At 37.1% G+C, this 27,879-nt stretch overlaps 1 protein-coding gene across 4 annotated transcripts in view; it reads left to right on the forward strand.

Annotated features, from left to right (window-relative positions):
- The window catches only part of ESYT2 (extended synaptotagmin 2), a 91,033-nt gene that overhangs the window by 26,367 nt on the left and 36,787 nt on the right, over positions 1-27,879 (forward strand). For all 4 annotated transcript variants that reach the window (XM_030007559.2, XM_030007557.2, XM_030007558.2 and 1 more), the window contains exons 2-6: positions 4,894-4,935; positions 5,872-6,006; positions 7,919-7,995; positions 13,801-13,873; positions 14,701-14,790. In XM_030007559.2, the coding sequence (XP_029863419.1) occupies positions 4,894-4,935; positions 5,872-6,006; positions 7,919-7,995; positions 13,801-13,873; positions 14,701-14,790 (417 nt within the window). The remainder of the gene's footprint in view (positions 1-4,893; positions 4,936-5,871; positions 6,007-7,918; positions 7,996-13,800; positions 13,874-14,700; positions 14,791-27,879) is intronic.

Genomic DNA, 27,879 nt, shown 5'->3' on the forward strand with positions numbered 1-27,879 from the left:
GTATAGTTTCTTTTAAGATTTTCATCTGGAGCAGCAAGTAGTTAAACAGTGGAAATGGAAGGAACTAGACATAAGCTAAGTAACGTTGACTCAGATAAGTATCTGTTAAACATAGCTATTATAACACATTATTTTTAATGTAGTCTAGAATTGAATTCATACGTTTAATCCTTGGGGGGGAATAGAAGGGAAAAGCCAACATACAGTGGTGTGGGGGTTTGGTTTGGTTTTTTGTTTGTTGGTTTTTTTTTAATCTAAACTGCTTTTATTGCTTCCTTTTCTTACTTTGCTGTAATACACAATTCATGAGAAAGTGATTGGTTTGTAGCAAAAAAAGTTTTCACTTCATGGAATACTCTGGTCAGTAGCAGTAGCTTTGTACTTTCAATGTAGGTGCCATTTTTGTTGTTTCAGTTTATGTAAATAATACTTAGGACCTATGTATTAATCAGAATCATTAAATAGAAGTTAAATATTACAAGGATTGGCTGATAAATAGCTTTAAGGGTGGAGAAGGCTACAAAGATAATTTAAAAAGAGAGGTGTTTTACAGTGAGGGGATCAGTGAATAATAACAACTACTGTGCAATTTATATTTTTAAAGTAGATTATTAATACCTGTAACTTGTGGTGAGAGCAATTCAGCATTATTTCCAGAAGGGTGTTGTAACTTCATTCTTTCTCATTTTCTTGTCAATCTTTGCTTTTAGTGACATTTATGTAGATATGTGAAACCTCCTTTATGTGGATGAAGAATTATAGTTAAGGCAGCAATATTATTATTTGCACTTTGAAACTCATTTGATATCATTTGCTGATTACTATTTGACTTTTCAAAATTTCCTACCAATCCTTAGTCCGTGGGGTTTGAGTTTAATGGTAATTATTCTTTGCCTAGCCTTGTTTCCTTTGAAAGATGCAGATGATCATCTGGGCAGAAAACTGAGTTAATTTAGCCAATATGAAGAGTGTATATAGAGAGTTTGAATAATGAAATAATTGTGGGTAAGAAATGTTTCTGCTGTTATTATGGAAGTAGGAGCTTGTTAGTGGTTTTCTTTTGTCCCTGTTTTGTTTTATTATCTTCCAGGACAGAATAAGGAACTACATTCCTTGGGCTCTTTCTGGTATTCTATTGATCATTACAAAAAAATAATGTGTTATGAATTGAGTTTTTGACAGCACAGGATATGAATGTATTAGAAATAGGAAGTAGACATGAGAGTTGTTTAGAGCTGAGCACAAGCAGTTGTGTGAGAAAGCTGTCGTGTATTTTTAATGTGCAAAAATGCATCTTTTGAGCACTTCCAAGTATTTTTGCAAATCTGTTAATATTAGAACGTTCCCGGACATGTAACAATATAATGTTTTTGATGCTGAACATGGTCATTAGGGTATTTCTTGCAACAGTTCTCTCTAGTTACACTTCCTTTTGAATAATAACTACACCACGTGGTTGAAATGAGACAGTAATTATCAAACTTGCATGAGCAATTTAATAACAGAAACCAAGTGGAGAATGCTTTTAGTCTTTTGAGTGTCTTTGCTGAAATCTTGACTTCTGTCTCTTTCTGTCATGCTTGTCTAATAGATTTTATACAGGAATTAATAGATTTTGCACGTCAGTTTGATTCTTGCTTCTGGCCATAAAATGTTTGTGCAGTTACCTCCATGCTCGTGTCAGTCCTGACTGATCCAGAGTACCAACTTCCATCCCTCAGGCTTTCCACAGTTGTCTTTGTGTAAGATTATGTTTGATATCAAAAACTCTTAACGCAAAATACAACATTGCCATTAATATTGCAGTCTCATATAGAAGACTAAAAATGTATAGAATTAGTAGATTGATAAATGTTTATGCCTTGTTTTCAGCCTGCCTGGTTGTGGAGCATCTAAAGATTAAATACAGTTCAACTTTTGATTCAAGGTTGGCTGGATTAAAAATTTCAGAGTCTTGAAGATGGAAGATTGTATTCTCTACTCTGTTTTGGATGTCAGAATAGACACTGAATACAACTGAATTATGTTAAAAGTGGAGTGAGTAGGAAAGCAAGGTTGGAAGAGGGATAAGAAGCAGGAATGGAAGATGTAATTCATTGTATTGTTTGTTGCCTATTAATGTGTGCAACTGTAGAAGTAAACTAGGCTTATATAATTGAGGAGTTGACTTAGTACTAACTCAGAAAATGGTAGGAGCATGATAGGTGTGGCACGCTAAAGGACAAGTAATTATTAAATCTGTGGAAGAAGTAAGAACCATGTCCTGTTAAGCAAGGTCTTAATAAAGACTGTACAGCAGATAAATTTTAAAATTAATAAATTGGCATATATGGCTCAATACTAGTGTATGTGGCCCCTTGTTTTCCAACGTATCTCAAGTGATTCTGCATAATTTGGGACTGAATGACAAAGGTGCTTAATAGGTGCAAGAGAGAGATGCTACCTGTTTTATTCCAGTCAGATGAATTGAATGTCACCTGTGTGCATAGCGCAGGGCATGTGGCCTATGCCTTGGGGAGTTTATACCCTAAATCTGGGAAGCTGGGTCACTGTGGAGGAAGATTAATTTCATCCAGGCTGAGGTTCTATTTAGAATGGGAAGTATTTCTCAGTCTAGTGTGGCTTTCCCATTGATGTCAACTGGATACCTGTACAAAAGGCTAAAAATGAAGTGTGAACATGGTAACTCTGTTATATCTTGCATTACTTGCAGCAGACAGGTTTGCTTTTGGTATTTCCATGAATTTTCTTTTCCTTTCCTCATCTGTGTGTTCAACTTGTTTTTTCTTTTTAATTTTTTTTGTAGCTGTTCATTACAACGGCTATAGTTCATGTTCTCCCCTGTGTGGAACAGCTCTTGAGTTCCCACCCTGTGAACCTCACTGATCTCTCTCCTAAGAAAATCAGAATGAAATATTCATATTGATCTAACATCATGCTTAAGAGATAAATAATTACTGAGAATCGGCACATTTTCTGTCTGCAGATACAGAAAGCAAATATTTTAGCAGAAAGGTCAACATGGTACTTATTAGCATTATGGTTAACATAGTGTTTGTTCATTCTTTTGGTTCCTTTAACTTCTTGAGGACTGTAAGCAACCTGAGAACCCTGCAAGACAAAAATTGAGTGTAAGCCCTGTTCAGCTATAAACTCATGTACATCCAGTAACTGCTTGTGTTGTAAATGCAAAAAAAAAGTTAAGTATTTTTTGTTTTTAAGAAAGGAAAAAAAAACCACTCAGCCCTCTGAATACAGACTTTTGACATTCTACCCACCATAATTTTGTAGGAAATTAATTCTAAATAAATAAAATATAATATGATTCCAAAACTGCTCCATCCATTATTAATAATTCTATTATTTGAACTCACCAAGTAAAATACATCCTATTCAATGTTTTTGTTAAAGTCAAGCAGATCGTTGGTCGTTTTTGTGCCACTTGTAATGGTTTTGATAGATATGTGATATACTTGAAAAAAGTAATTTGAAAAAGATGCCAAGAGCCTCTCTCTTGACAGCGGAAGACAGCAGTATTTGTAATTCTTCAAGAATCTGTAGAAATGTACGGCTTACCTTAATTATGGGCCTGGGAATATTGAGAAAGAAACAGACCGGAGAAATAACTGACAATATTGATTATGCTGTAGGGGCCAATCCTCCAGCATAGCTAAAACATGGATGCTTAGATGAAATTAAGGACTACTCTGAAGGTAACCTGAGTACATTCAAGATTATGTTAGTGCTGACTGTTAATGCAAGAATTTAATAAAAACTAAACAAATCATTAATGGGGCTTGCTTTCAAATCCAACTTGTTGAAAATACAGTTTAAAAAGTATGTATTTAACTGACTGTTCACATTTGGGGATATATGCATAATAAAAATAACCAGTAGGCACTGCTGTTAAAACCAGTGGTACAATCTGTTATGCTATGAAGAGATTAAGACTTGACAGTTCAGTTAGTAGAGACATAGCTTCATGAAAGTCAGTATATGTAGGTCACAGTTTTTTAGTGTGTTCAAAGGCTCTTTGTGTTTCAGAAATGTGATCTGCATCTTGTTGTAGAAGCTGTTCATTTCTAAAGAAATGTTTGTTAACTCTCCTTCTACTGAACTGCTTCAGGTTTTCATCTCTCCCTTTCCTTTTTTTTTTTTTTTTTTTTTTTTTGTGTGTGTGTGTGTGTAAGATGTAAAGCTACTAACCATGCTCTCCTGTGCCTGGAAAAATGTGTCTGTTCTTCTAGCATTTAATTGGTGTTTTCCTGTTGTGATGGGTACTTTCCATCCCCTGTATATACCGTCATACTTCCATGTCTTACTGTTTTCTGCAGTTGTTTAAGAAAAGAAATCACTAAAAATGTCTTTTGAAGGGCTTTTGGTGGAACTTAAATCCATATTCCTGAGCTTCAGCTTCACTGATTAAATATTTCTAGGCATGGTTTATTGGTATTGCAAAAGATCTGGCATGAATGAAAGGAAGTAGAAGTGCAGTCAGGACTCTGGCAGTTATGTGTGTCATGTTAAAACCCCCTGAAACATAGGAGGTAAATTTGGTTGACGCTAGCTGCATCAACTGTGCTTATTTTTTTTTTTTTTTTTTTTAGTTCATTTATGGTGTTAAAGCAATACTTTATTCCAGATGCCACTATTAAATATAAGCTTGGACTTGTATCTATGTAGTTCAGAAATGAGTTCATATTTTATCTGCTTGAATTCTAATATTCTTGTCAAGAATGTTAACTGCTTAGTATGTTGTTCACTGTACATACACATTGCTCATAGGGAGATCCCTAAGCTTACGTGTATTATAAATGACTGGACATGATTAACTAAAAAGTGTTTTGTATTTGTATTAATTTTTTTGTTTGATGGTTTGTTTTTTTTTTTTAGGTCCATTTTCCAGACACAGAGAGGGCAGAATGGCTCAACAAGGTAAGGGTAGTCATTAGCATTGCTTCCAGATGGGAAGGGGGAGGAGGGAAATCTGAGATTAAAAAAACCGGTGAGGCAAGAATCTGAGAACAGAGTAGTTTTAACTTTCTGTGCTCTTTATACACTTGAAGGATCTGGTCGTTGATCCAGTTAGTCATGAGAAAGATTAAATCTATTTTCTTGGTCTTGAAATTGAGTTTTGGAGAATGACTTTTAAGTGGCATTAAAATAATGACAGCTGTAATTGTGTGGAAGTCATAGCAGCTGTAAACACAGTCTTTTATGTTCTACTTGTCTGGGATACTTTCCAGTACTGTTGGTTCCTGACCTACAATCTAAAAATAGATCAATTTTCCCATTTGGATTTGTATGTGTGATAATCTAAGATACAGATCTATGTAGCTTGTTGGTTTTTTTTTTTTTCCCAAATATCTTTCATTCAAAGAGCACAGAAAAACATGAGTTAATTAGAAAATAATAATAATAAAAAAAACAATGTAGACTTTTCAGATATGACAGTAAAATACTGTATTTTTTACTTTTATAAACTTTATGCATGTATTTAAGAAATGCACTTGACCCATTTTTTCTTATTCCTCTCTTTACATGCAAAGAAACTTAACCCTCTTCACCCTTCTCCCCAACATTCAGCATCAATGCTGAATGCATATACATTTGTGGGATAAAAGAAGAAAATTCTTAATATTGTTTTTCTCCTCCTCCAGTGCTTGAGATTTGTGCAAACATATAAAACACACAAATTGAGAATTCCAGAAAACTTTCTTGTATGTAAAAAGGAACCAGTTCCTATGTCTGTGATGAACTGTATAGAAAACTTGAATGCTGTACAAAATTTCTTACATATGCCTTAAAGAATATTTTTAGTTGTGCGTAAAGTTGTGTTCCATGTAGATTTTTTTTTTTTTTTTTCCTTAGACTGTAAAACAGATGTGGCCTTTTATTTGCCAATTTATTGAGAAACTCTTCCGGGAGACCATAGAACCAGCAGTAAGAGGAGCAAACAACCACCTCAGTACCTTCAGTTTTACAAAAATTGATATCGGTCATCAGGTCAGTGACTGGTGAAGTTTTTCTAAGAGGTTCTGTCTTACATACCGTTTTCATGTAGCCTCTTTAAATCTACACAAAAATATTTCTTGGTGACACTTGGTGGTAAGCCTGATTCTGGTTTCTGTTGTAACATTAAAATAAAAAAGTGTGTGGCTTTTTTAGCAGAGGCTTAATTTTTTTTTATCTTTTTTTTTCCCTGCCGTCTCTGCCTCAGAAATTTGCGTGAGAATTGGGATAAGACTCAAAGTATAGTAACTCCTATGTGAAGAGCTCATAGCAACATGATTTTAATACTGTTCGTGTAATGCTTTACATTAAGTGAGCAGGGACCATTATCTTTTTCTTGCCACATGATCCAAGTGCAATGACCTTTCTTAAAACAGATGAACTTTTAATCATGTTATGTACAGAGTTCAGTGACAAGGCTGCTGGCTCAGCTTTCCAAAGGACTGCACATAACATAGTATCAAGGAGCAGATAGGTGTTTACCTTCTGTATGGTCCCATGAAAGAAGGGGTCATAATACATATCTCTGCAGAAGAGCCTGTTTGACTAGTCCAAGCTAAGAATAAGAATAAGTTACCTCTGCTTGCAATAAGTTCAGCACTACTTACTCTTACCTGCATCAACCAGAACTTTCCTTCTGTTGAGATGTGTCTTAACAGCTTTTGTGAAGTTGTCTTTTGTGTTCCTCTTGCTTGTCATAAATAGGATTTTAAGTAAGGATTTAAATATATTCCTCCCCCACCCCCCGCCTCCTATGAATGTTAGGAAAACTGAAGTTAAGTTTCAGGTGTAATGGAGGGGAATTATTTTTCTCTCTTGGTGACTCTATTTCATGTATATTACAGTTCATCATACTTCACTGCACCTTTTGTTTGGTTTTTTTGGTTTGGTTTGGTGTTTTTTTGTTTGTGTTTTTTTTTTTTTTTTTTTAAGTTATAAATCCTTTTACACGGGGTCTCTGTCCTGCCATTGATACACCTGTATTACAGACTGTAGAAAAGCATTCTTTTTACGCCATACTGATTTTAAATAGGGTTTAAATTAGCTTCCACACATCTGTATGCTTCTGCAGCTGGACTGAGTTATTTCAGACACAAGAAACAGCTATTCTTACTTTATATTGCAGCCTTAATTAAGTTGCATCCTGTGAGCTGCACAGCTCCGAACACAGTGGGAATCTGACAGCAGTGAGATTTCCATTTGACTTAAATTACTAAAAAGATGTACATAGAAATACAGCAATTTTTCCAGAAAGGAAAACCTCAAACTGTGACAGGAGGTGGTGCTGAGTAAGGTCATTGGTCATCCTCTCCCACCTAGTATTTGATGAACATTTGAGTCTTGGGAATGTTTGACTGATATGTTGTTGTTTCTGTATGAGAGAAGGAAGGAGAGAGAGTGTGAGCACAGCGGTTTAGAGAGAGAGCACAGAGTGGTTGACAAAACTTTTTGTGGTGATTATGGATTACTTTCCATCCATTCTGACTAAATTCTGCTTAAGGCAACTATATTTTTGTGAATTAAATTTAGCTTGTTGGTTTAGTTGCACAGAAAAGAGTGCTGTCTGGGAGTGTTATATTCTAGTACAGAGAAATGAGAAGTTTATTGAGGGGAGAGGGAAAGCTTGATAGTAAATCTTTTGTAAATCTTGAAATCTAGTGGTCTAAACCCAGGGTAATTGCCAGAAGGACTGTGGTTGAGTGGATCGTAGCAAGGTAATTTTTACCCTTGAAATAACATTTTGAGCTAAATTGATAGCTTTGTTTCACACCTTTTAATAAGGCTTGTAGTAAATTCTTAACTTCAGGCATGAATGTGTGTATATTCACCTTTATTTCGAAGTTAAGAGTTTAATATGGTATAGTTCAGTAAAAGGATCCAACTTTTACTTGTTTCATTGTTTCAGCCTCTGCGGATAAATGGTGTAAAAGTGTACACTGAAAATGTGGACAAAAGGCAGATAATTTTGGATCTTCAAATCAGGTAAACTTTATTATCGTATTATGATGGTGCCCTTGCTTTATAATATGTACTTTGTGTGATTTGGCAGTTATGTTGGCCTGAAAGGAGAAGAATTGCCTCATTTCGCAAATGTAGTTAGATCTAATTGTGTATGAACGGAGGAAGGAACTGCATCCTGTAAATAGTATTTATCTGAGGGAAATAGTATATCAGCTCAGTGTGACTGCATCATTAAAATGTTGGTTAATAAAAAAAATACTTTCCAAAGCTAAAGCACTATCTTTGAATTTTTTTTCTAAGTACTAAAACTTTGCCATGAAGTTTAGTCTAGTCTAAAATTTAGGATATAAGATGTTTGGTTTTTTTTTATTTTTCTCAGTTACTTAGATTTTTTTTTTTTTTTATAAACACAGTAATAGAAAAAGAAAATGACAGCTACCTAAGTACTTGTGCTCATACCACTAATGGAAGTAAATCTATGTATTATATAATGCCAGAGCGACTGTGCTCCACTGCTTCAGGTTTCTTTGCCCTTTCATCATGACCCCTTTTATATAGGTCTATAAATAGATCTACCCAACATTTGCCAGAGTCTTTCTCAACACAATCTGCAGTTACAGAGATTTTTGAAAGTTCAGTCAGTGAACCCAGCAATGTTTTTAAATTTGACCATCTTGGGTATGTATTACAGTGACTACTTTTGCCCGTTCATAGGTTGTGGAAAGGCCAGATCTGTCAGTCACTGGCAATCCAGCAAAGAGCAGCCTTCTGTGTTTCTTGCTGCTTCCCTGGCAGTAAGCAGAAGGGTAATCGGGCCTCTCAGCTTCTCTTTTTCAGAGTCACTTCCAAAGTTTGAACTTGTTTATTCTTAATTTTGAATTATTTATCTAAATCTCAGCTCTGTTGAAAACTGTGCTGCTTTGTCAAAGCTGGGCCCCAGAGTAATAAGAGAAGATGCTGCTGCATCCTTTCCTGGGTTTCAGGGGGTGGGGGGCTATGTCTGTGAGCAGGGCCCGGTCTTTATTGAATTGAATCACTTTATTTTCTGTGGGAAGAAGACAGCTATCCAAATCAGAGTTTGGTGCTGCTGGACAAAATACAAGGAGCTTGTTTCACTGGATGGATGCCGTTAGCCCTAATGGAGAAATTTCCTTCAGTTTCTCTTCGTTGCCACTTTTGATAGCAGCTGTGAGAACACCCTCATCTCTTCAGACTTAAGCCCTCAGGAAAACCGACTTGTCTGACCACTATGGACACAGTGCAGAGAAATTGTTTTTGAGAAGCTATTTTTGAGACATTTGAGGGGCAAAGTCTCCCAAGACCGTTTCTTCCCTTTAAAGCAGAATTATTCCCACAGGAGGAGAGGGTAAATCTAGTGGTTTGGGTTTTTTTTTTCCTCCTACTCATCTTCATGAAGTAGGTTGGGACAGATAAACATAAAAAGGACAATAGGTTTGTACAAAAATTTCAGGAATAATGTCCTATTACCTAGACCTGAAGGAAATCTTTACCCATATGTCTCATTGCATTACATTGCAACCTACTTACAGAAGTGATAACAGCTGGCGTAGAATCCAGCCTAAAAGGCTGAAATAAACGTAGAAGTGGTTTAAATAATAATAGTGCTGAGTCAGCTAGATGCCCATTTACCCCAACGGCCTGTCTGTACTGCCAGTGGCATGGGCTTCCAGGAAGAAAATGGAAATGAGAGCTATGGACTGACTATCACAGCTTCTAGCAATTAAGGCTTAGACAAAACCACCATCAAAGGAAGTCCTGTTTCATATTTAAGACTTGTCCTTGACACCTTCTCATTGGGCAAGGGCTCTTTTTCAAAGGCTTTTACTTATGCAAGTTTAAGACAGATGGCACCCTAGTATCAATTGTTACTTTTTGATTTTTTTTTTTTTTGTGTGTGTGTGTGTGTGTATGTTCTCTAAGGGTCTATCACTCATCACTGGGATTGTTTCAGTAGTAACAGTAAGGAAGAATAAGAGTCTCTGTAATGAATATTCTTAGTATGTTTAGATACAGAGTTATGTACAGATACCAACCCTAACCTATTTCTTAGGGAATCAACTTCAGTTTTGCAAGATTATAAAGAACAGTCTTACTGCTGGAGAAAAGTCTGTCCTTTGGAGTATTTATCCCTGTAGATTTTAATCTCCAGTTAAATTAGTTTGTTCTAATTTTAATTTATTTTGAAGTTTAAAGTTAGGAGCTTTCTATAAACCCTTCATTCCCTAAGTACAGTTGAGAAGGAAAACAATCTCTCTAAGCATTTGTAAGAATAGCTGTACCAAGCCAAGCCCTGTGGGGGTGTGTGGCAGGGGAGAGGGAAGGAAAGATTTGATTTTATTTATATTTTTATTTTTTTTAAGTACGCTCATTCTTCTAATAATATCCTTTTATCCTGCTCTTTCACCATTGTGGCTTCCTTTAGCCCTTCCTACCGCCAGTTGTTTGTGACAGGGTATATGCATTTGCTTTGGACCTTCAATGTAGTAGTACCTTTAAGTAGTTTCAGTGTGTCTCCAAAACACTTCTTTAGTATTTTTTGTATCTTCCTTGAGTTTTTTTTGTTTTTACTTTTAAGTTCAATTGCAAAAGGAGTGTGTTTTGGTTTAGTTTTTATTGTTTCTGCAAGGGTATCAAGTATATTATGATCATTGTTTCAGAGTGTTTTTCAGAACCTTTTGAAACGGGTTTTATGCAGTGCTCAGGATCCAATTAAGAACTTTACTCTTGTAAGCAGCTTGACCAGGCAGTCATTGGAAAATGTATTTAAAGATTCAATTTCAGGACCACGTTTGCAAAGGGAACACTTTACCTTTCTCTTACTGTGAGCTTTATGTTAAAAAATTGTCATAACTCACATTACAATTTAAAAGTCTAGTTTCTGGTGACAAAGATGTGTGAGAGGAAAAATTTTAACTGCTTGAGCAAATTAAGATAAAGTCTAAATAAATTGTTAATAAATAGAAATCTTAACGTTTGTTAAACTGCATGAATGTAGTAAACACTTGGGGAAAATTAAAGGTTATGGATCAACAGAAAACAAGATAAACTCTGTGAAATTAAATGTGAACTGTAGTAAAGAAAGCCAAAAAAGATTGAGAGACTGATTTTTCATGTGGCATACTTGAATGGAGAAACTTGCTACCATTGTACTGGCAGAAGACAGATGTAAAAATGGGGTCTAAAGACCTTCTAAAAAATAATGAAGATAGTCCAAAGTACAGAATCACGGATCATTGTAATCTGGGAAATATGTTTGTCCTATTCTTTGTTTGTTTTTCTTCTGGGTGTCTTCTGTGGGCTACAGTGACCACATACAGTAAGTATACGGTGCTTCTCATCTGATTCAGTACAGCTGCTGTTATATTCTTACAATACTGTCCTCATTAAACTCTAATCTATCTCAGTGATTTGTACATTACAGGGGTCATGAATATTTCTGGGATATTATGATCTGAATGTATAGAATTTGGTTACTAAATGAGCCTTCAAGTTGTATGTCGTGTTACAGTGGTATTCTGTACGGCATCTACTATTAATGGACCCAGCCAAATATTTTAGGGGATAAAACTGCATTTAACTTTATTATAAGGTTCAAAGTTATTGACTTATTACCCTCAAATGCAGTTTGTTACTATTTTTACTTCAATTTGTCATCATGTTGTTATGGATTTTCAAACGAGCATATTGCTTCCCAGTCTTCATAACACAAATAGTTCTGATGCTACAGAGTGCCAAGATTGAGGTTTCAGTTGCAGGTTTTAATTGACCTTGCTTCTCTGTGTCATGTTGTTATGCAATTATATGCGTGTGTATTTTTATATATATGTACACACACACACATACACACACACACACACACACACAATCTCTATATATAGTTAGATGGCTAAAAATAGGAATTACTTAATTTTAAATTGTGTATTAAAAATTACATACCTATTTTTAAACTGTATGGTCACAGTACATTCTTTCCAGGGAAAGCAGTGGTCACCTTCCTTTCATGTAGACCCCTGTCATGTTGTTGTCTTCTAGTTCCCCAAACTGGTCATTGTACAAAAATGATGCTGCATACCATTATCTTTCGAATAGGCCAAAATAAATTCCAATGTTGGATGTTTACAAGAATGTCTCGGTATTATTATTTATTTCTCTTTAAGGGATTGATAAGATTTGCATTTGCTTGAAATCCCATAGACAGCACCATCACACACAGAGCACAGGAGGCTGCAGATGGTTTGAATAATGGATATCCTGAATGCAGCAACTCTCACCTTCGTTTTCTTTTGATAGGACCTTGTGGCCATCAGTTGTTGGGGGGAGGGGGCAGGGGTCCTGCTGTTCTGCTCTTACTGTGAGAGTAATTTATTTTATCTTGACTTGATCCTAAAATGGCCCCATGAGGAGAGTAACTCCATTTTGTTCGTAATTCCCAGATGTTTCTGTAATAAGATTCCATCAGACTCCTAAACACAGCTGAACAGTTTTTCTCTGTCCAGACTAGGTCCGAGGAACCTAATGTGAGGAAGCCTGGGCTCTACTGCAGAATCTGGAACAGGGTGCCCTGTAAGGGAAACAAATTTTCCCCCTTCCCCGTAGTGTCTGGCTTTAAGATACCTCATCTCCTCCCCACTTAGTTCCTTCTTCCATTTTCTTTAATTGGGCAGTCTGTTCAGAAAGCTCTTCAGATTTCATTTGTCCTTTTGGTATAAACCATATCTTCTTAGCCAGTCTCCTTGTCCAGCCAGTCTCTCCTTAGCTGTAGCTTGGTATTCAATCTGTTGGGTGTTGGGTTTTTTTGTTTTTTTTTTTTTTTTTTCTCTCTTTCTGTAGAATCATTGACCAAGTCCTTTGCTAAATCAGTCTCAAGCTTTCTTCTAAATTCCTTATTGGGTCTTGGAATTAGTTTGTTTTCAGACCCAATGTGGCTCCCAGCAGCAGCAGTTCTTGGAAGAGGTCTGCTCAACTCTGCTGGTACATGCTTGACATGCATGGAGCTTCAGGAAAAGCAGCTGCTAAAATCTGAGTCCAAGTTGTGTGCAAATAATCTTCTAGCCTGGTAGCATGAGCAAAATAGGTGGGGCGTTTTTTTACCATCTTCTACAAATCTATCTCTGAGATACTTGGCAGCATCTGCAAAATTTCAAGCCCTTGACCTTGCATCCCCCCAAAATGGGATGCAAGAACTGTTCAGGGAAAAACTTGCATCATTTTTAATATATTATTTTCGAATTTGCTTCCTGCCTCCTCTCTCACTTCAGAAAGGGCTCAACTGTTTTTGCCTTAAACCTTGCTTAGTGGATCATCCAGCTCAGCATGCCCAGCTTATTGAATTTCTAAATGTGACTGTTCTTGCAGATTTCTGAATATTTCAGGCAACTTTGATTTTTTAGCAAAATAACCATCTCTGTCTAGTGCTTCTTATGATTATATTAGGTGAGAGTGGATTTGGGTACATGTACTATCAATGAGACTGATGTAGAGCTTTCCTGAAATAGAGTATGAATTCTGTGTCTGTTATTTCCCAAAAGTAAGACTACTTGTGTGTTTTCTCTTACGCATGCTTCTGGAGATGATAACATACCTATGTATTAATTTGAGTGATTTTGATGACAGTGGTGATGTTTTGAAGGGGATGTAATTTTTTTAACAATCTTGACTTTGTTATATGTTGTAATGTTTTAACATGCATTTTCTGTGTATAGACTGAGGTACAAAATACACTGTCATGACAGTGCAAAACAGAACTAACAGTGTATTGTAGTTTAGTCCATAAAAATGAAATGTATACTTTCTTTTTTGTTTTAGTTTTGTTGGAAACTGTGAAATTGATTTGGAGATCAAGAGATACTTCTGCAGAGCTGGTGTGAAAAGTATACAGGTGAAATTGAAATTTTTTTCTTTTGATTTTGATATCGAGTCATCACTGAATCGTTATTTTCTGATTAAATAGTTTATAAGAAAGAACCAGTAATTGTGTAGTTTTGTTGCTTACTGTTTTTTTTCTCAGTCGCATAATATTGATACTGCATAATGATTTCAGTAACATGACTTAGCTGAAAGGGTAAGTTCCTTTCAGATGGAGAACTGTTTTAAATATATAACATTTTCTACTGGAAAAGATGGAAATAATTTCACATCAAGCCAATGTTCATGTGGTGTGTAGGTTTGTAAAGGGACCATGGAACTTAAAATTTTGTTCTATTTAATATTTTAGTGTTAGATGCAATTATTAGTTTAGGTGCAATTATTAACAGCCTTGCCTTCTCATATTGTTTCTCAAATTTTTTTAACTTTCTGATAACAGATCTGTCTCTCTAATGAGGAACAATAGTATGCTTTTTGTATATGTGTGTCTTGATGTACCAATAAGCATTTACCTACTTCTACTATCTGTGGATGCCATTGTATTGGTTTGTGCCATATTTGTTTACATTGAGCTGTATAATAATCTACTTCATGTTTTTAGCAAAATTACCCATAACATGACACAGCATTATTTAGATGAATGTAGTGAATTTGTAAGCCCAACTATTTAGTGCCTGTGTTAAATTTTTGGGGTTTGGATGACATATAAAGCTATATATGAAATTCCTCCATAATCAAGAATTTAATGAATTAGAAGTGTGAGCATTGCCAGTGAATACGTTTTATTTAAAACTTGAACTAAAGTCAATTCCATTGCCTTTTTTTCCTGCCCTTCCACAGATCCATGGCACTATGAGGGTTATCCTGGAACCACTAATTGGAGACATGCCCCTAATTGGAGCACTGTCTCTTTTTTTCCTTAGGAAACCTGTAAGTACTTTTATCTCTGTTTCTACTCTTTTTAAAAGAGTGCTGATGATAGTAGTCAGAAAATGATGGAGCAATAATTAAGCAGCAAAAGGAAAGAATTTGGGAGATCGCTACCATTTGGTTGAACTTTCCCAGAAAAGTAGTGGACAAATTTTATGAATACTAGAGGAAACCAAGATGAATAATAATTACCTTGGAATTATGAAGTATGTTTTGTCAAAGCTGTCAAATTTTTCTTACAAGCCTTCTGAATAAGGGAAGGTCAATAGATACCATCTAGGTTGTTTGTAAAAAAGCTTTTGTTGCTGTTTCTCATGACAGTCTGCAGGTGAGCATGGTCTAAGTTAAAATTACAGAAGGTCTGTGCAAGGCTGTTTTGAAAACCATGCTGGTGTTACCACAAATTAAAATCACAATGGGTGTTTTGAGATTACCCACTACAATGATTGAAGTTTTTATCCTAGATAGCAGGTGGGCAGTTTCCATTACATTTACCAATAACCTAAGTATAAGAATGGATGAAGTACAGAGTGAGATGGAATTGGAATTCAAAACGATCATGACAGTAGCAGAAGTTGGAGGGAGAGAGGGTGTCACGTAATTCAATTGGAATATGTGCTAGGCCAAAGTGCACATTTGGACAGGAATAATAGAGAAGCAAAGGTAAGCCAACAAGGTCTTGCTGGAATGAAAATTCTATAGCTAGACTGGCACTAGCATGTGTAAACAAGAGGATTACCCACAAATGCTTTCAGTTTTAGGCACAGCACTTCAACAAAGATACTGACCAGTTGGAGAGTGTCTAAAGCAGGGAGATGAGAATAAACTTGACCCTCGAGGACAGACCAGAAGAATGGGAATTGTTTAGTTTAGAGATGACTGAGGAGAACGTGTTCTTCAAAAATGTGAAAGGCTCTTACAGAAAAGAAACATGCAATCTATTCTGTGTATCAATGGAAGATAGGATAATAAATAATTGCAGCAAGGAAGATTCAGGCTGGGCAAGGGGGATGAGGGAAGGCCAGAATGGTAATGGTAGTGAAGAGCTGCAGTAGGCTGCCTGAAGACACTGTGAGTATCTGTCACTGTTGTCTCTTAAGAACAGATTGGACCTGCATGCATTAGGATTGACATTAGTATAGCTCTTCCAGAACCATTGACACAGACATGCTCTTGAGGTTGTATCCAACCTAGTGAGTCTTGTAGAAGGTGAGTTCCTGGGCATTCTAACAGGTATTACCTAGAAGGGTTGACCATGACTTAATAAGAGTCAAAATACTTCTGAGTAATTAAAAAAAGGTTTAAATTTTAAGTAATATAATTATGTACAAACTGAAATTACTTTCAAGGTATTATAGTATTTGTATAGGATTCTACTGTGTTCTACCATCTTGTTTGTTTAAGTAACTGATTTCTTTATCCAAATGAAACCTTTCCTAGGTGTTGTGGTTTAACCCCAGCCAGCAACGAAGCACCATGCAGCTGCTTGCTCACTCCCACCCTGCCCCCAGTGGATGGGGGAGACAATCGAAAAAAAGTAGAAGTTGTGGGTTGAGATAAAGACAGTTTAGCACAATAGAGAGGAAGAAAATAATAATAAGAATGAAAATAATAATAATAGAATTGGAATATACAAAACAAGTGATGCACAATGCAATTGCTCACCACTTGCTGACCGATACCCAGTTAGTTCCTGAGCAGCAATCTGCCCCCCCGCGGCCAAATCCCCCCAGTTTATATACTGGGCATGACGTCACATGGTATGGAATACCCTGTTGGCCAGTTTGGGTCAGCTGCCCTGGCTGTGTCCCCTCCCAACTTCTTGTGCCTCTCCAGCCTTCTTGCTGTCTGGGCATGAGAAGCTGAAAAATCCTTGACTTAGTCTAAACATTACTCAGCAACAACTGAAAATGATCAGTGTGTTATCAACGTTCTTCTCATACTGAACACAAAACATAACACTATACCAGCTACTAGAAAGAAAATTAAGTCTATCCCAGCTGAAACCAGGACACTAGGGTTCCCTGTTCTTTACTGTCCAAACAACAATGAAAGTGGCTGGGGATTTTTTGGCTCAGCTAATATTAATTTGTATCATGCTGTCTGGCACTAAAATGATGTGCATTCTTGCAGTATTCAATAACATTGTAGTCATTCCAGACATATTTAAATTCTCTTGAATTAAGAGAATTAAAGAGAATGATTCTTAGCTCACTGAAGAGAAGTTCTGCATCTGAGTAATTAAAAGAAAATGAGTTAGGGAAAGTTTTCTGAGGCCACAAACTTTTCTGAATTCTGGCCTATCACAAAATACTTGATAGTTTCTTTTCATGAGAAGCTGTGTTTTATATGGCTGTCTTGCCTTTTTATGCTGAACTTATTTTATTTTAAGAAGATCATATTTAAGTGTGAAGTTTGACACTAATACAGTTTTTGAAAGCTGGGAACCTGGGTGGTGTAGTCATACAATTTCAGTTCAAGACTTCCTTCTACATTAAAAGGAGAGATATATGTCATTAAAGTTTGCTCTATGACAATGCACTACAGGTAGTGGATTGCTGCACCTTGGAGTGATTGATTCACTTCAAAAGCTGTAGTCTGAGTCTCACAGGTAAGATTAGCTGACAAGCACCAGTATGTCTGTTGGTAACTTGGTGCAGCATTGGTAGAAGAACAGAGGATACATAGAAAATGTAATTTTCAGTGTCTGAAAACGAGTAACAAATACTCTGCATTTTTTAATTGAATTAAATCTTACAGAATATGACAGTAATTTTAGTCTAGGTTTTACTATTTCCAGGAAATTTCTTTTTTTATCTACAGATGGATCAAGAAAAGTTCACAGATGTTGCAAAGTCTATACAACAGTCTTACTTTAGAAAAATAAAAAGGATAACATAATACACATTGCACACTTGCTGGTGGAAGATTCTTTGATGGTTGCGTGTGTGTGTGTAAGGCAGTTTCAGTGATTTGAAGTTTGATACTGCTTTTAATAAGTATCAGTAAGAAAGCTTAATAGAAAATGTGAACATCATGGAAATTCTTATGCTACACAGACTTCTTTAAAGAAATTGTTTCCATGTCTTACTTGGAAGTGTATTTTCCATTGGAAGCTTTTGTTTCTTGGATATGTTCTAATTAAACAGTAAAACTTGTGATGTCAAGATTTAACAGTTTCAGACTATGCTAGGTCGTAAATTACAAGTATGTGGGTTTACGCACTTTGAAACAGTCTCAGATTGATCATCTTGGTTTCCTCAGCAATCTGCAACTCTAAAAAGTTGATCTAGTTTTCAAGGTTTGGGGGGTGGGAGAGAATTGTTTACTTCAACAGCTTTAGAAGGTATGTTGTTATTTTCTTCAATGAAATCACATTCTTGTAACACAATTCTTTTGAACAAATGTCCTGTGATAAATTTTTGCTAACTTGTTGAAAAGGTAGGCTTGTATGGGTGTTTATGTATGGCCTAGGAAAAGCTTACAGTGTCACTTGTGTCATTTGTGTGGCTTGTTTCATCTGTCTAGAGAAACCATGTGTGCTTGGGTGGAAGGAATGTAGACTTAAATCTTAGTAAAACATGCAAGAATTTGGAAATGTTTTGTGGATAATTTAGTGAGCTTTTTTGTAAAAGTGAAATAGTTCATGCAAAACTGATAAAACCTCATTGCTCTTATTTGGAAAGGGTTGGGAAGTACATTGGGATGAACTGAATTTGGATTTCCACACATTTCTTTGAAGCGAGTCTAAACATTAGGAGATGTCTGCTTAAGTTTTGTCTCATTTTTACCCTCTGGCTGAACAGTATAAGTGTAGGGCATCTGTTAATGTTCATGTTTATACTAACAAACTAAGCAGGGCCATGACAAGGATTGAACACTGCCTGATGGTAGTCTGCACTATGTAATTGTTAACATACTCTCTGATACTATTTTGCTATTTAGTGCTCTCCCAAACAATTTCCAGACTCAGCACAGTGCCCAGCTCATTACAGGGACCATCCAATAAACAAGTTAAATGCAAACACTCTATTTTAGAGGAGCAGGGAGAAGAGTTTAGCTGTGTGGACACAGGCTCTACATTTTTTTTTCTACAGGACTGACCTTTCTTCATGTTGTAGATGTGTTTTGTGTTGTCTCTCAGTTCTGTTTTGTGTTCACTGAGAAAGAAACCAGTGTACAGTACTTCTGCAGAAGCCATTCTGACACACTTGGTGGCAGAGCCGTGACCCGATGCAGTACGTCTGTACTGCTCTCCTGAGGTACCTCCTGCAGCTACTGCTTCTTCGTTGCATTCTAGGGGAGAGGTAGGAAAGCTGGCAGGGGATAGGGAGGGAGAGATCAGCAGCAGACGTGCTTGTAAGCAGTTCCTGACGCTTCCTCTGTTTCCCCAGTATTGCGCTCTGGTAGCGTTTGCCTGAACCTTTCATTTCTAGTACTCCCAGATACTTCTCCAGTCAGCTTTTAGCTCTGGTACCTGTGCCTAGTCCTTTCTGTCCCTGATCCACTCTAAGTGCCATGCATTTGCAAAGTGCTTACCTTGGACAACTTGCACCTGAGATAATAAACTGAAAATGTATCAAATGAAATACCTCTTATTTGTTTACAGTACTTTTCTGAACTCTGGAAGAGACTTTGCCCAGAGTAATTTTGTCTTTACTCCTACCCCCATGTGCTTTATTAGAGGTCTGGTTGACTTAGTGGGGCAAAAAAGGATGGGAAGTAGACCGGAGTATGAAAATTAAAAAGTCAACCCCTCCCCAAAAGTATTCAGTTACAAAAATATTAAAAATGTTTTTCACCTTTCCTTTCATTTAAAAATTAAGGTAGTGGTCAAGGTCGGAGCAAACTTAAGGGTGGATTGTTCAAAAAAAGTAGCTTTGAATCAAGTTATTCCATAAATTTGACAGTTATACATGGATGTTTAGTTTTTTTCCAAGCAGACTTCTCTCCCCACTGCAGTGTGTCTTCCTGGTGTTTATTTTTCTAACATTTTTTTCTAACTGTAGAAAAATGTAAAATAATGCTTATTATAGCAATACCCAAATTCTGTCCTCTTATTAGAGAGCGAGTAGCTGCAGCCAAGGAAAGCTTTTCTTCAATATTTTTGTTAGAAGAGGAGAGGAATTAGTTGGCAGCTAGCATTAGATTTTGTTCTCATATTTTCCAGTCTAAAGTAACTGGCAACAGTTCTTCTTGCTCTGTATCATCTGTTTGCTGGCCTTAATGTCTATAAAAGGCAACGCTGCCTAAATTAATAGTTCCGAACATACTTGTTTAATGAGTTTACCAGTCTCTTATTTCTGAGTAATGCATGAAGTTTTTGATGCTGCAAGAGTTCTTACTTTATATGAAACTTCAAAAATACTGTATTTTGCTGTTATTATTGTGAAGAAGGTACTAAAAGTATCATCAGCTTATAAAATATGCCCAAATATGTAAGAGATTTTGAGAGAGAGAAATAATGTGCATTCTAGTGTTTTTAAGTAGTCTTAAATCTCTGAGCTTCAGTGCTAGAGAGAAGTTAGCACTGTGTAAATAGTCAGGACTTGTAAGGTTTTTCGCATTACTTCTCATTATGTTAACATTATATTTGGCATATATTCTGCTTCTCTAAGTGTGGTTATCTTTTACTTTTAGAACAAAATATCACATGGCTAATTATTTTGATTTTTGGTTCAGTTATAGAAGTGTATATGGCTTATAGCTGTACTGCAGATTGGTAATTTTCAAAAGCTTGTTTAGTGGCATACTTAATACTGAAGACGTGTCCTAACCCAACCCTTTTCTCTTTAAAAAAAAAAAATTACAAACAACAAAGTGGACACATGAAAATACCAATACTATTGTTCTCAAAAAACAATGGCTGGAAAACAGGATGCCTTCCAGGAAAAGTGGGCAACTCTTCCAAAGCTCTCATTTTTACATTCACAGTTTTGCCCTCCACTTGCTGACTTGAGTACTCCTCTCCCTCTACTCACTTTACAGATTGGTTCTGTTGTGTAGTTTTGATGTATTTACTATTGGTTTAATTTTGTTTAATATTGTCTGCCTTTGGAAAATTCAGTGCTGGATGTGGCTTTAAAAATTATCAGTACTGAGGAAAATTAGACTCAGAAGGAGTGCTTGCACCAAGAATGACTCCTAGTGAAATGGCTGGAAAAAAACAGAAAGTGGTTATGTACCATGCAGAAGAATGTTGCTTTGGTTTGCTTTTAGCTGATCAAAAATCAGAACGTATGACTGTCAGTATCTTTGCTTCAAAACTTCTTAACCTCTTTTAAAGGGGTTTGTGGAACACTTGGATAAATTCTGAAGCGTAGGTACTGTTATAATAGTATTTGTTAAGAATTAGTCTTGTTGCTTACAAAGTGAGTGATTTGCACTGTTACTTTATATGCTTATAAATTGCTATAACTTACATTTTTTTAATTTTTAATTTTGATAGCTTATGGGATGTTCTAAACAATCACAGTTGGAGCTTCCACAGTACCGTATTCTCCTCTACCTGGGCCCTCCCTTTCAGTGTTACTGTCTCTCTCATACAAGTGTTGAAACTTCTGCTCCTGAAGGAAGCTGGTTAAGGGACATAAGCTGGCAGAATATTAAACACAAGAAGTGACTAGTTTCCTGTCCTTCAGGTGTATTTTAGCATCTTGAGCTGCCTCACTACGGAGTCAGGAGAGTGTCAGTACTAGTGTGAGGGTGTGAACCGAAATGCAGGACTGATAGAGGTGGGTAGAAAGCAGTAGAAAGTAGAGGGAGTTGGCTTGAACTGTAGCTTTGAGTAGTTAACGCTATAGAGAATAGCAAGGTGCACTGGATTTTTTTTAAGACCAACTGTGATCCTTCTTCTGGTCATCTTAACTCAAAAACTTGCCTGCTATGTCTCTTACCCCCACAACTATACATCTTGTCACTGTAGCAATTGTCTCACTTAAATCTTTAGACAGTTAAAACTGAAAAGATGTACTGTTAAACACAGTTCCTGTGCAGAAACACGCTGTGTTTCCTATTGCAATGGTGAAAACCAGTGATACGTGCTTTCTATGGTATGGTATAGTCAAGCCTTGTTTGAGAGGCTGAGTTTATTTTATGTTTACCAGGGAAGTACACTGGATAATGTTACCTATTAAATTACTACAATAATGTTAGCACTTTAGTGTTGTAGTGGTAATGGGCTGCATTCTACTAACAGACAAATTGTGCTGTGTTTCTGCATGACCATTCACAAGTAACAGAAGAGGGCATGTTAGTCACCTTCTTAGAATAAATTTCTGAGAAGAAACACAACTTACCCCATGGAATCATGTCATCCTGCTCTGTAGCAGAACTTAAATTTGTCCTGCAGAAATCTTATACTTCCATAACTTGATTAGTAGGAAGTTGTTCATCAGCATTTTAAAATACTTTGTGGCTTCACTTCTGAGAATTAGTAGTGCTTACGGCAGCCAAATCAAGCCACAAGGTTGGCAGTGTTTAGAGGCTGCCTTTTGTGCTGCTGTGAACTTTAGTTATGGCCCTGTATATTCTACATTCCAGTACATTCTTTTCCCTTTGTAAAGGCATCTAGGGTATTGAGAACATCAAATATGTAAAAATGCTCATCAGTTTTTAGCCTATCTTTTCTTATAGGCTGCAGGGATATATATGTTTTTTTTAAAACTCTTTCAGTGTATGTGTTGCATGAGTTCTCAGTGCAGAGCCTTGATAAGACACAAATTTCTTGGTTTTCAGGGAGGACACATAATTCGTTTTCACTGCTCTGAGCAGAGGAAGAATTGAAACAGCTTTGAGTAACTTGACGCACATACTGCTTCATCGGAAAGTGTAACTGGGGTCTGAAATCCCGCTCTAGGCCAGTGAGCTGGCTGGTAAGAGTCTCTGCAAGGTGTATCACCTCTCTCAGTTGCAATGTGTTGTGGAAAGACACCACATCATTTCTGGCTCCTGGCAGAGTTTCACTTGGTGACAAATCCTGAACGCAGTCTTTCCAGTGCCCTGTTAGTTCTGCCACAGAGAACCAGTTGGCATTCCCTGAATTTAGCTAAACTAAGAGAACTATGCATTGCTCAAAGCGGTGACAGAGAAGGAAATGATATTGTAAGCCATTTTTGAGATTTATAGGCCAAAACTTTTTTTTTAAGTGGGGAATTTTTTTATATTCAGTGCTTCATAAAATGATTCATCAGCTGGCAGTCTTTTGCTTGCTTCCTTTTTCTCCATAGGGCTCTTCAGTTTGTTAGGGTGGTGACGTTGCTTTAACTTACTGTCAGAACCACAAGTTAGGAGGTCGTCTTTCGCTCCAGCGAGTCATGGCATGGTAATGCCCAAAATGTAGAATGAAAATCGTTGTTATTTGGCTGGACTATGGCTGGAAGGGCTCCCTCTTGTGTATAAAGCAATACTGTAGATTTGACTACTTCTCTCTCTACTGTGAATTTGTCTGGTGTCAGTGCTGTTTCCATACTACTCTAGGTATAAGCTTTTTTTGCCTGAACTTGGTGTTGCTTTTTTGGAAAAATCTTTTCTTACGTTACAAAAGGTGTATCTTATGCTGAAGTCTGATGATGTTTGGAAGCCAAAAGTGCACACTTGAAACAACCTTATTGAAAGGAATGTGGGGGTAATGGTGGAGGGAGAACACCAAAACCATTTGTCACTAATATCTGTAGACTAAGATTAGAGAGTGTGTGTTACTGCAGTGATAGCAGTGTGCTTCATACTGCTGGGCTTTGCTGGTAGAACTGGAAAGGAAGCACTGTGGTGGGCGAATGTAGCAAATCTTGTCTGCAAGGAGAACTTACCTTCAAAGCCCAAATAGTGAAAGCTTGATTTATGCCAGGAGTTTGAAGGCTCATATTCCTTCCAAAACATTTCATGGCTTAAGATTTATTTGCAAAGCTTTTCTAATAATCCTTTAAAGTGCTTAGCCTTAGTAATGTTTTTTAATTTCTTAGCTCCAACTTTGAATGGAAAAGGATTTGTCTTTAATGTTTCTGCAGTTGACCTCTGTCTTTATATTTATTCCTGTACAACAGAGTGGATGGATAGAAGTTTCTGATATTATATATACTAATTGCATTTCTTGTCTAAATGGCCACTCTTAGTAGCACTATTTTTTCAGTTTCTTTGTGTAATCATTTTTTACGTGCTTCATGGTCTAAGGACTGATGACAATGAATTGGTAGCCTTGCTTTTGAGAAAAGGTGTGTAATAAAGTATTGCTAGTGAGGTTGTACCATAGGCACTGTATGTGTTTCATATGCTGTGTTGCAACCTTTTGAAATGATTTTTGGTCACATAAATTGAAAATCTTTCAGTTCTCAGTGGTATCTCATAGCTTGTTCTTTGTTTTGTTTTGGGTTGTGGCAGTTAATACAGAAACCACTATGATATATGTTTCAGTCTAGTGTAGGAAATGTTTCTCAATGCTGAATTTCAACATGCATTATGTTGCTCAATCCATTTAATTTGGTTAAGTCTAGTTAGGAGACAGCACAGGACTTTGCTGTGTTAACTGCTGTATGCAATATACTAAACAAAGCATGAAAAAATCAAGAGGAAATGCAAATATTTTCTCATTTTCTATTTATTCTGAAAACATCAGTATGTAAAACTGTTAAATATGGGATGCAGGTATGAACACTTTAGGATAGAAACCACTTTTTTTGAGGTATTTATGGTGTGTAATTGCCTTCTAACTCACCTATGAATAATGAAAAAGGGAATAAATCATGTAATAAACTGGGTTCTTTGTCTTAAAACAGTATAAAATTACTTCTTCCAGAGCCTTGGTAGCCTACATAGATTTTTAAAGTGTGACATAATGTAATGTCAAAACTTGTGATTAGAAAACGAGAACCAGTCTGAAAACACAAGCTGTGATTAGTCTTATCAGCTACTACCAAACTACTTGTATGTTATATTACTTCAACATTTGTGGGTTTGCAGGATTGAGGAAGTAGTACAAAACCGAAGTTATTCATGCGAAGTTGGAGTTTTCATCCTGGTTCAATTATTTATTTCTTAACGTTTTTTCGGAGTTAAGGTGAGCATGAGATTTGAGCACATATACTAATAATTTGCACCATTAATTTTCAGAGAAGAATACACTGAAATTACCTTCAGTTTTCTTAAATACAGATGTTCTCTGTGTTCTATCTCGTAGTTTGTTATTGTAGAACTGTACAAGTAAAGCATACATACAAATGTAAAATAACCCATTTAACAACAAATTATTTCTAACAGTTTTTCTTTGCATTTGGAAATTAAAAAAACTGATGGCTTTAAATTAATATTCATGTAGAAAAGAAATCATAAAACCTTAAAAAAAAAAAAAGACAACGACGACTGTTCAGTGTACTGTATGAGTTTTGGGCAAGATCTCATCCACTTCTGGAAGGTATTACTGCCACTTAGCCTTGCTGGCATTCCATAGATAGATGTGCCTTAGCAAACTGAACCTCCCACCTACCTGAAGAGGATCTTTTCCAATCCAGTTGTTAACTGTGCATTTCCTTGCTGAAATGTTAATTATAAAACTGTTTTCCTAATGTGTGTTAATCTCTCACGCTCAACTTCTTGTAAGTGCTTGGCTGACAGCCTGATCTATAATTGATAGAGGCATTGTATGCTAATGGAAGATAAATTTGAAAGAAGAAAGGCAGAATTTTTGTGTAAACACTGGCTCTTGAGCAAACTGGGCGAGTGGTTTTAACCTTCTTTTTTGTCTGATAACCTAACTCACCCAAAAGCATTTTCTAAAAATCAGTGTTTTCAGAAGTATAGGAAACTTTCACATGTACTAGTTGAACTTTCAGTATGTTTATTAGAATGTGGATACCTGGTCAAAAACAGTGTGGTAAGTGTTGATGTGAATTCCACAGCCCATCAGTTCCTCCGTATTATGTGCTCAAGTACGTTCTTTTTCTTGTATAATGTAGGTTGGCCTCTTCTCACTAAAAATAATCCTGCTAGCACTCTAATGGAAAGTGGGCAAAACTAGTTTTAAAGGAGATATCTTTGAAAAGACATTGAATACAAAATGGTACTGGAGCCAATGATATCTTCATGATTTCACCTGAAGAAAGATGAAAGTCAGCAGTCTCTGTACTGGGCTCTGTACAGTCTCTCTACAACTACTAATGATAGTATTTTTCACTTTAGATTGGGACAGTCTGCTTTCAGATACGACAAGTGTATATGAACAAGTAGATGGCTTAGGCTGAATTTAGTTACTCTCACATGTGCATCTAGTGTGATTCACTGTAGAGAGGGGACATCTGAAGCAGGACCTCTGACCTTCTGGAGACACTACTGGATGGGATTCTCCCATGATGGGGAAAGCTGGAAATTTTCTGGCACAAGGAAGATGATCCCTACCCCACCTGCAGATTTGCAACTGTGGAACAGATTCAGGGTCAGTGTAGCAGAGGAGGGCCTGGGAGCATCCGAGCCAGCAGAACCTGAGCCACGCTGAAGCACCAGGAGGAAATGGGAAGTGGCAGTACTGAGCAACTCCCTGCTGCAGGGGACAGAGGCCCCCGTCTGCCGTCCTGACCTGTTGTCTCAGGAGGTTTGCTGCTTGCCTGGGCCTCAGATTCAGGATGTTGTCGACTGTTAAAGCTTGTCTGGCCCTCAGACTACTACTCGCTGCTGCTCTGCCATGTGAGCACCAACACTATTTCCAGGGGAGATCTGGAAAACATCAAGTGTGACTGCATGGCTCTGGGGGCAATTCAAGGGCACAGGGGCCCAAGCGGTGATCTCAATCCTGCTGGTAAGGGAGAAGGGACAAGGAAGTGGTTTGGAGTAGTCAGGATGGGTTTATGAACAGGACATCATGGTTAACCAAGCCAGTAGCCCTCTATCATAAGACGGGTGGCTTGGTGCATGAGAGGAGAGCAATGGATGCTGTTTATCTTGACTTCAGTAAAGCTTTTGATGCTATCTTCTGCAACATCTGCATAGGCAAACTGATGAAGCACAGACCAGATAAGTGGACAATGGGCTTGATTGAAAAGTGGCTGAACTCTTAAGGCTCAGTGGGTTGTGGTCAGCGACGTGAAGTCTAGCTAGAGGCTGGGCGCTGACTGGCTGGAAAGCAGCTTTGCAGAAAAAGATTTGGGGTGTCCTGGTGGACAGAAACGTGAACAGAAGTCAGCAATGTGCCCTTACGGCAAAGAAAGCCAACAGCACCCTGGGCTGCATTGGGAAGAGCATTGCCACTGGTTGAGGGAGATGATCTTTCCTGTCTACATAGCACTGGTGAGACACACCTGGAGTCCTGAGTCCAGTGCGGGGCTCCCCAGTACAACAGAGACACGGACATGCTGGAGCGAGTCCAGTGAAGGGCCACAAAGATGATTAAGGGACTGGAACATCTTTCTTATGAGGAGAGACTGCAAGAGCTGGGCTTGTTTAGCCTGGAGAAGAGAAGGCTCAAGGGCATCTTATCAATGTATATAAATACCTCACAGGGGATGTAAAGACGATGGTGACAGACTCTTCTCAGTGGTGCCCAGTGATTTGACAAAAGGCAATGGGCACAAATTGAAATACAAGAAATTCCTTTTAAACATAAGGAATTGTTACTATTTTTTATTTTTTAACTGTAACAGTGATGAAACACAGGAGCAGGTTGCTCGGAGAGGTTGTGGAGTCTCCATCCTTGGAGATATTCAGAACCCAACTGGACACGGCACTGAGCAGCCTGCTCTAGGTGACTCTGCTCTGAGCAAGGGTGTTGGACAGGATGATCTCCAGAGATGTTTTCCAACCCGAACTATTCTGTTTTGTATCCTAATGGATCTCAAATGGAACTAGATGCCTGTGTATGGTCAGTTAAACCACTATGTTTACTCCCAGCATTCATCTCAATTCTGTTGACTTCAAAGCTTCCTAAAAAGTAATAAAAATTACAAAAAAAAAATAATCTTGAAATACCACTATGTTTTAGAAGGAAAAAATGTGGATTGATATTGTATAACCATTTGCTGAAAGTAACATGTACTCAGGATATAGGGGCCTGTAGTGGTTTTATGGATGGTAAAGAAGAAAACTGCATGAAATAGTATAGAGCCTCCC

Source organism: Aquila chrysaetos, chromosome 3 (assembly GCF_900496995.4).
Source record: "Aquila chrysaetos chrysaetos chromosome 3, bAquChr1.4, whole genome shotgun sequence".
Taxonomy (NCBI): Eukaryota; Metazoa; Chordata; class Aves; order Accipitriformes; family Accipitridae; genus Aquila; species Aquila chrysaetos.